At 53.0% G+C, this 9439-nt stretch overlaps 1 protein-coding gene across 1 annotated transcript; it reads right to left on the bottom strand.

Annotated features, from left to right (window-relative positions):
• Positions 1–3792: 3792 nt before the first annotated feature.
• Positions 3793–8182, bottom strand: GDF2 (growth differentiation factor 2). Its single transcript, XM_022564517.3, has 2 exons — positions 7837–8182; positions 3793–4889 (listed from the first exon to the last, which is right to left on the bottom strand). The coding sequence occupies exons 1-2, from the start codon at positions 8180–8182 to the stop codon at positions 3940–3942; spliced, it is 1296 nt and encodes a 431-aa protein (XP_022420225.1). The 3' UTR covers positions 3793–3939.
• Positions 8183–9439: the final 1257 nt, after the last annotated feature.

Raw genomic sequence — 9439 nt, forward strand, 5'->3', positions numbered from 1 at the left:
CGGTGCTCTTCCAGCCACCCTGCTGTTCCCAACTGTCCTCTGCTATTGGCCCCTGAGCTGTCCCTGACTATGGACACCATATAACCTGTCATCCAAACAGAGGCCCTAATTTCAATTATACATGGACAACACATGTTAACCAGGACCATCCCAGGCAAATCAGGGCGATGGTCACTGAGCCAGAGGAAGAAGTCGGCCAAGCACTGCCCAGTAGGAACATGGTCCAGGCGAAGGAAGGACAGTCGGGCACTGATGTGGATGACCTGGAAGGCACTGGAGGTGCGGCCCCAAATGGCCTCCCGAATGCAAGTGTGATACTGGGGTCCTGAGAGGGCCACGAAGCTCACATATTCACTGTCCAGCTCCTTAGCCCCCGTCAAGGCGGCTCGGGTGTCAGGCTCTCTGGGAGGAAGGGAACCCTCATCCAGAACAGAAGCTCACGGGAGGGAGCCGCAGAGGAGCAGCCGTCTGCTGTAGGCCCAGAGACGTCTTTCTGAGGACCGGAGTCGTCTCCTGATGACGGGTTCCCTCGGGGAGGGGTGCTCGTCCTAGTGAGAGGTGTCAGGGAAGCTGAGAAAACGGTGTGAGATTTCGACCTGAGTTAGATGATCTGATTTGAAAAGGAAAGAAGTTCCAAAAGGTTTATTCAGTCTGGTCTCACGGAAGCCATCTGTGTGCCACCAGTGCTGCCTGTCTAGTGTACAGTCTCTGGCCTCCTCTTTAAGGCGCATCTGGGAAAAGTGGGACCCCCTTTGCATCAGGCTGCTCCCATGGGAGCTGACATATAGATGGAATGGACCAGCCTTTGAGAGCCAAACAGTGTTGCTGCCTTTGGTCACAGACCAGAGAAGCCCCTGGGCCCCCTCGGCATGGGCCAGGGAGGAGGGGCCGGGCTGGTCCTTTCACTCAGACCCCGGGGAAGCTCTCAGCAGCCAAGCTCCAACACCCTGTTCTACAGGATCTTGTCAGTGTCTGGGCCTGAAGCAGCCTCCAGAGTGTCCCTGGGACTCGGGAAACCAAGATGCTACCCCCACACAAGCATCTAGAACCAGCTGCATCGTTTGCGGGGCCAGGCACAGAACGAAAATATGGATCCCTTGTTTAAAATTTGTTATGAATTTCGAGATGGCAAGAGCAGAACATGAAACCAAGCGGCCCTGTGGGACTGCCACTTCATATCCGTGATCATCACCCTGAGAGGGTAAAAATGAGAACGCTTCAGGACACACTACAAATGCAGCATTGACTGTGGCAGTCATTAGCCATTAGTCATTAGGGCTGATTGGCCGTGTAACAGAGTGTCCAGAGGATGGCACTGTTGGATTTCATTCTCTGGCTGGGGCTGGACAAGCTTTGGAGGGTCTGGTGGAAAGAACACAGTGAAATGGAAGGCAGAGGGCATTTCTCAGGATCTCCTTGCAAGTTCTGTCCCAGCACATCCATCCAAATCACTTTGTCCTGAGCCACAGCCCACATCAGCCCTCCAGGGAGTGACTGAGGCCACAGGCCCTTGGGCCTTGTCCCCAGAGGACTCGGTGCCCCAGGAGGCTCAAGATAAGAGGTCAGTAGGACCCCACACCAGGCCAATGGCAACCAGGAGACAAAAGCACTGTAACGTCCCTTAGAGCCAAGAAGATCAGAGTTGGAGCATCAAGAGTGGGGCCAAGGGGTGTGTGTGGGCAGCACTAGAGCTGGGCCTTCATGGAAGGTGGACTTGGGCTGCAGAGCTGGGGGCGGGGCGGCCACAGCAGTCACCTGAGGGCTGAGAACAGCGGGGTGGCCTTGAGTATATCTGGCTGGAGCTGGGCGTCTGACCAGGGATGTAGAGGGAGCAGAGGCTGGAAGAGTTGTGCAGGCCCCAGGACACCGGGCAGACAAGATTTACGGCCGGATGTGTCTCTCTGACAGAGCCCAGCCTCCGGCCCCTGACGTGTGGGGAGGTCAAGGAAGGCATGGGGCTGACTGTCATTGTCCACTTGCAAGTATCCACTTCACACCTGCTCACACCCAGGCCTGCATACCCACACACGGGCTCTTGCACAGACGCGTCCATTCCCCCCAACCTGCAGAGACACCGCCCACATGTGTCCACCCCTCTCCGTGACTCTCCTTTCCACTTCCCCCCAGGGAAAGGAGGGCCTGAAGGGGGGCGGTGGGCAGGGTGTGGGGCTAGGGGACCATCCGGCCCAGGTCTCACACTCCAGAAAGGCCACAGATTAGACTTCTGAGTTTATTTCCAAGTGAAACTTTGATGCAGGCACAGAAATACACCACCGGGACTAAAAGATGTCTGTCATCCATCCTTACAATTAAGCGACATTGTCGTACCAGGAATTAGTATTTTCTGTAACTCCAGTAATTAAACAGTAATGTTTTTATTGCATTTTTGTGTTAAAGCTGTTCTTTGGTTCCATGTAAACATTTAACACAAACCATTAAAAAAACATATTCTGGGAACTTCAACCAGTGGGAATGGCCCAGGTCTCTCCAGGCCTCCTATAGGCTCTGCTCTGGTCAGCGGTCAGAACTTCCTCGTCCACCCCATTCCATGTGTGACCTCAAGAGTCAGAGGTCCTCTTTTGCGGTCAGTGGGGAAGGAGCCTGGTCCCAAGGCCCAAGCCCAGGACCAGGGCTGGACACACATTGCTCAGGAAAGCCAGCGAGTACAGCCATAGCCAATGCGGCCAATAAGGACCTGAGTTCGCCAGTGGGCAGGAGCCCTCACCCAGGAGGACTGGATGTCTTCACCTGAGTACGTGGAGTAAGAATAGGGATGTTGCAAATACTGGAGCAAGAGCGCATTTATTCCAACAAATTCAAATCCAGGTCTTGTCATCCACCGAGTCCTTGTGGGAGGGGAGCCCATGGTGTGTGATGCTGGTGAACTGGTGGTGCTAAGTAACTGCAGAGACACAGGCCATGGGCTGCCCCATCCCTCAGGGTTAACTGTGCACCCCCTTCCAAACCATCTTGCGGTTTGAGTCCATGGCGGCGAGTGACCCTGTATGAACCAGCAGGTCAAAGTACCTCCAGCCCCAGCGTTCACTGCGACCTGAGGGCTTCCGTCCTGCCTCTCTCCATCCCGCAGTTGCTTTAGGGGACAGTTTTCAGTGACTTAGGGGTCATCTTAAAAAGCACTTGGACACTGAATCAGCACAGGCGCGGAGCAGTCAGAACATGCCCTGGATGTGACAAGCAGCCCAGTCATCCTGCTGGGTACTGGCCGGCCTCAGTCCCGTTTGCCCCGCACTCCCCAGCCCCCAAAGTCTAATTTTCTTCAGCTACCAGGCGACCTGCTAAACCTCAGTGGGATACTTGGGGAGGTCCCGGGCTTCGGTGATCAACAGACCTATGGAGACCCGTGGGTTGGAATCATGCCATTGACTGTTGCTACTTGAACTGCCCGAGTTTTGGCTTCCGAGTGTGTGAATTGGGAGTCACGACGCCCATCTCACAGGTTGTGGGAATAACGTGGAGTGGGTGTGGCGCACCCAGCCCATTCCTTTCCCCTTCACTCCCTGAGGTTATTGGAATAAACCCCATGCCTCTCACGTCCTTTAATTTCCATTAATCTCTGTGCATCTCCCGTCTATACTCCTTGGCCTCGTTTTCGCTCAATTTTCTGCTGACTCTGGATAATTTTTCTCTTGTCCCCTTTTCTTCATCTCCCCTTCCACCCTAGCCACACTTCCAGGCTTTCCTCTTCTCCCCAAACCCCCATTGCCCATCGGCATCCCCTCCCCTGCAGTTCAACCCAGTGGCGTGTGCTTGGGGTGGGCCATGAGAGGGAGAGCAGGTCTTTACCACAAGGACCTGGTGGCTCCCCTTCCTTCTCCAGGCTGCCACCCAGGTGGACTTAGTCTCTGTCATGCCCAGCAGGACACAGGACCTCTCACTAGGAGCCCCCTCCACCCTGCCTCCCCCACCCACGGGCCAGCACTACCTGCAGCCACACTCGGCCACGCTCATCCCTTCATAGTGGTACTTGAGGGTGGGGACCCCCATGTCATCCTTGTAGAGGATGGAGATGGGGCTCAGTTTGGTGGGCACACAGCAGGCCTTGCCCACCTTCATGGGGAACTTGAGATGCACCAGGGTCTGCACGATGGCGTGTTTCGTCGGGGTCACATCGTCAGCGAGGGGGAAGAAGCAGCCGCCTTTACATTCAAAGGCATCGTACTCCTTGGGCGCGATGATCCAGCTGTCCCAGCCAATGTCCTCGAAGTTCACCCGCAGGGAGGTCTTCTGACAGTGGTTGTTGGCCCCGGCACTCCTCTTCCGCCTGGCCGAAGACGAGCTCACGGCCGTGTGGCTTTGCACATCCTCCTCCTCGTCGTCCTTGTTCTCACCTGCCTCCATCAGGCCGTTCTTGAACAGCTTCTTGAGCACACTCTCCTGCTCGTGGCCGATCATCTCCCTGAGCTCCAGCCTGGTCTCCTTGGTGCCATTGCTGCGGTCATTGGAGAAGACGACAAAGAACGGCAGGTTTTTGGAGCTGGGGGGGACACTGATATCCAGCTTGTCACAGCCCTTCCTGTGACTCTCCACTGTCACTTCCAGTTTGTTTTTGCTCTTAGTGGGGTCTGCTCGGACCCACCTCTTCACAGCACTGGACACCTCAAAGTTCTCCCAGCCCTCGTCCCGGATATCCTGGGACACCAGGAAGGTCTTGGTTCCCCCAGAAGCATCCCAGGCATTGGCTCCATCCAGAACATCATAAATGACCGTGTTTCCTTTCAGCTCGTGAGAGGAGTCCACGTGACTTTGACAGGAGAGGTAGAGTCGGAGCTCGGCCCTGGTGATCTGCTCATGCCTGGGAATGGAGATGTTGAAGAGCAAGATGTGTTTCTGGAAAGGGAAGTCTTCTGTGGCGGCTATAGAGATGGCATCTGAAATGCAAATACACGATGACAGTCATCTGCTGGGAGAGTCTGTTTTCATGACACCAAAGCTGAGACTCATGGTTTAGATGAAAGGGCATCTGGCATGACATTGTCTATCTCTATCAAGTCTCTGTTTGTTTTCACTTAAGCCCTTAATGTAGAAGGGTATTTTATTTTATTTAAAAGCTTGTTTTATTTTTATTTTTTGCGGTACACGGGCCTCTCACTGTTGTGGCTTCTCCCATTGTAGAGCACAGGCTCTGGACGCACAGGCCCAGCGGCCATGGCTCACGGGCGCAGCCGCTCCACGGCATGTGGGATCTTCCCGGACCGGGGCACGAACACATGTCCCCTGCATCGGCAGGCGGACTCTTAACCACTGTGCCACCAGGGAAGCCCTAGAAGGATATTTTAAAACGTACATTTGGCATCTTCCAAAGAAAAACAGAGGGAGGAGATGCATCGCATCGCATTGAAATTGACAGCTCCAGCTGTTTATTGAGCATTTACTATGTGCCCAGCTTTGCACCAGGAGCTTTGCATAATATATTTCACTTTTCTCTTCACACTGACCCCCAGAAGATCTAATTATTATTCCACTTTTACAGACGTGGAGACTGGGACTTAGGGTGTTTAACTGCCAAAGTGCATACATCCTATGTATGCATCCAAAGTGCATATATAACGATCCTCACTTTATAAAAAAAAAATAGAATCAAATAAACAAAACAGAAAAGCACACTGTCAGCCTCAGAGTGCAGATCCTGAGTGTATGATTTTAAAGGAGAGATCATGGGAAGGGATGGTAAAATTCCAACATTATGGCAATGTTAAAAATCTCAGCATCTAAATGGTGTAAAAAACCATTCAGAATTGTAACTTCTGAGCAAAATGAAAGTGGATGATTTTTTTTTAATGTTTGAGGGAAAAATATATTAACCTGAACGGCTTGGTCATGTTAGGCATACATAGGCCTTGCCTTTTAGCCGCACAACTGTTTCACTTTCCTACTCCCCTTGCTGACACCCGGCCATTAGCACATCTCTATTATACCATGGCCTGGTTGCAAAGAGGGAAGAGAAGTTGTGTTTTTTGAGCACCTACTATGTGCCAACATGAGGGGATACTGTGTGCTGTCGTGAAACCCGGCAGTATCTGACAGACTGAAGTGCCAATCCTGACTCTCTCCCTTCCAGGCTTGTGACCTTGGAGAAGTCCTGAGTCTCTCTGGGCCTCAGTTTCCTCATCTGTAGAATGGGACTCATCCTACCAACCTCCCAGTGTTGGTGTGAGCCTTCAACAAGAAGGCACATGGAATTTACCCAACACTGTCCCTGGTTCACAGCAGATGCTCAATCAGTATTTCTGTGTCCTCCTAAGACCGTCTTCCCTACTTGGGCACAGCTCCCCCACCCCCAAGCACGTGACCTTTCACACAGCTCTCTGTGTCCCCTCACCCAGCATGGATGTGTCAGTCTAGCTCCTGCAGCATGTGGTGAGCCACCGTGGCATATGTGAGTCATGAGTGGGGTCCATGAGCAGTGCATTAACCACCTGCTGTGCTCTTACTGTGGCACACCTAGAATATGCCCCTGGGACTGCATCAGACACTTAGAGAACAAGTACCCTCCCCCTCTGAGCCGTACTCAGGCCATCTGTGAAGGGAAGCATAATTGGCCTTCACAGAAGTACTGGCCACAGGCAGGGCTGGGATCAGATCAGAGCACTTGTTTCCAGGACATGGACAATGATGGGGGGAGTGGGGAGGGGTCACTGAGATGGCTGTGAATGCTGGACTTCCAGACTACAGGATTTGGTGATTAGGTCCAGCCAAAGAAGCCTGGCCTTTCCCTAAAGCAGAGGTTACAGACACGCCCCATGGGCATAGTGAGACACTGGCAGTATCTGTATGACCTGCAGACCACATTAAAAAACAAAAAATTAAGCCCCGCAGACTTCATTTTTTAAAAATTAAGCCAGTGTTTTAGAAACCAGGCAAGTTCACATAAAATCCAGAATTTTCTTCTTCTTTTGGGCCATCAGAAAATACAGCCTTGCCAGGCATGCAGCATGACCACAGCATCCTTTAGCTAGGGCGTATACCTGTTAAGAGTCTGCAGGTCTCAAGCCCAGGAGGGATGAAGCTCTGAGTGCCTGGCTGGTTAAAGAGAGGCTGCAGCCGTAGGGAAAGTGAGCTGTGCAGACAGGTGGGCCTGGGTCAGAATCCAGCTGCTTAACTAATATGTGAACTGGGCAAGTTCCCTCAGAGTCTGCAAGCCTTGGCTTCCCTGCTCACAAGATCATGTCACCTACATTGTGTGAATTAGTGGACATAAGCCCTAAGCTGACATTCGTTATCTTCTAGTCCTCCTGGATCAGTGAAATTAATTTATATTTAGAAAATAATTAAGTTGTCCTCGGGCAACTTCTTCTTGTTGTTAACGCTTCTCTCTCGGAGGAATTTATCTGAATTTTAAACACCTTCTGATGAGAGAGAAATAGACATTCCTTCGGTGTTTAAAAATATACCAGTTAGTTGGAGGCTAAATAAGTTGTCTGTGTCTAAGTAGGAAGGGGACAGTATGGGAAGGGGGAGGTAGGGAAGGGATGGAAGGAAGGGAACTGGCATTCCTTCAGCACCTACTGTGTTAAATGTGGCTCTGGGCTCAGGGAGGGAGAATCTTCTAGAGCAGAGCTGTCCAGTAGAACTTTCTGCAATGATGGAACTGTTCTATAATCTCCACTGTCCTATAGGGTAGCCATAGTCATGCATGATTGCTGAGCACTTGCATCCAAGCTAGTGAAACTAAATTATTAATTTTATTTCATTTAAATTAATTTAAATTGAAACGTAAAGTCCCACGTGTCCAGTGGCCGCCATACTGGGCAGCGCAGCCTTGGACCACTGAGTCCCCCACCCCGACCCGGGGCGCCCCGGTGGAGCCGACTCTACCTTCCATGCTGAAGCTGCGCACGATATTGGATGCGGGGGTGGATGTCTTGTCGGTGGTGTATCTGTTGTACAGGTCGATCATGTACTGCGGCGGCTCGGCTCGGGTTTTATCCTGGGAAGGGACCCCGCTCAGGTTGAGGCTGCGCAGGAAATCCACCTTCATGTTCTCCAGGAACATCCTCAGGTCGAAGGTGCCCCGCTCCCGCTCACCTCCGGGCCCGCCTAGCAGGCGGTGGGCATCTGCCCCAGCCGACCCCCGCCCCCGAATCTCCAGTGGCTTCCCCTGCGCGGAGCAGGCCAGCAGGGAGAGCACAGGCAGGGCCACCCAGAGCGCCCCGCGGCACATCTTGGGATGCTCTAGCCCTGCTCCGGAGACTGCGGCAGCCGCGGTGTGTTAGCGGGTGCGGGGAGGAGCCGGGAAGGAGCCGGCCCGCATTGTCCTGCCCACCGCTCTGCACCGCGCAACCGGGCCAGTTCACAGGCTCTCACCCGCCTGCCGTCCCCGAAGTGCCCTCCGCTTGTTCTTATCTGGCCCTTGATGCTGTGCTCAGGCCTCTTATCTAAGGGAGCTCTCTGTTAATGAAGGCTCTATAAACATCTGACAAACACACAGGGCTTGTGGGAAGGACACGGCCTGCTGCAAAAATCTGAATTTCTCCGTGGGGTTATCGCCCCCTAATTAGGATCCTTTCTCATTTCCTTGCCAGCTCTGTTCAGAAGAATCTCGAGACAGGGTGACATGTGCTCCATCTCCTGGGCCACAGAAACAAAGAATCCAGGAAACAAACAAGACCAAAAAGTCCTCCAAATATAGAAACAACAGCACAAAACTCCCAGAAGCCCCCTGGCTAACCACTGGAGCCAGGGTGGGTGGTAGAGTGGAGGCTGTATCAGAGTTAGTAAGAAGCCTGGTTCCTGTGGAACTGGGATGTGCATTTGTGGCTCAAGCGCTCGGTGCCTTGGTTTCTCGTCTGTCAAGCGAGTTCCCGAGCTTTAGAGATCATGGGTGAAGGTGGCACGTATAATTTAGTGAGGTGGTGGGGACTTTGGAGTCAGACCAGATGTGGGTTCAAATCCCATCTCCCTCACTTATACCTCACAAGCATGACCTGGAGCAAGTCGCTTCACCTCTCTGAGCCTCGGGTTCAGAAGAGACTTGCAAGGATTCAAGGTGATTATGTGCTAACCATCATGGCGGTTGCCTTAAGCCCCAGTCAGTTGGGTGGCTGCATTCCGGCTGCAACTTCTCCACCCCAGGGTCTGACTGACCTGGGAGCTGGGGAGGAAGCCCCGTGCTGGGCTGCTCTATGAAAACACCACTTACACACAGAATCCTGCTGGCCCTGGGACCCCAGAAGAGCCCTGTCACTGGTCTGGGGGGTGCGGTCTTGGCTCACGTCAGCTGAGTGGCTGCTTGGACCACACTTGTCAGTCAGGAGAACCATATAATCTGGGAGACAAAGAAGGAGGGAAGTTCTGAGGCCAGTACATGCCCAGGAGATGTTCCCCCCTGAGGAAGCTGACAAGCCGTGGCCCAGTTGGGCCCTGTGAGACCCCAGAGTCTGTGTTGTTTTAAGGGCAGTGGGCACACACTTAGATCTGT

The sequence above is a fragment of the Delphinapterus leucas genome, chromosome 16 (genome assembly GCF_059928025.1).
Source record: "Delphinapterus leucas isolate spDelLeu-1000000601 "Yukka" chromosome 16, BTC_Dleu_Yukka2, whole genome shotgun sequence".
Taxonomy (NCBI): Eukaryota; Metazoa; Chordata; class Mammalia; order Artiodactyla; family Monodontidae; genus Delphinapterus; species Delphinapterus leucas.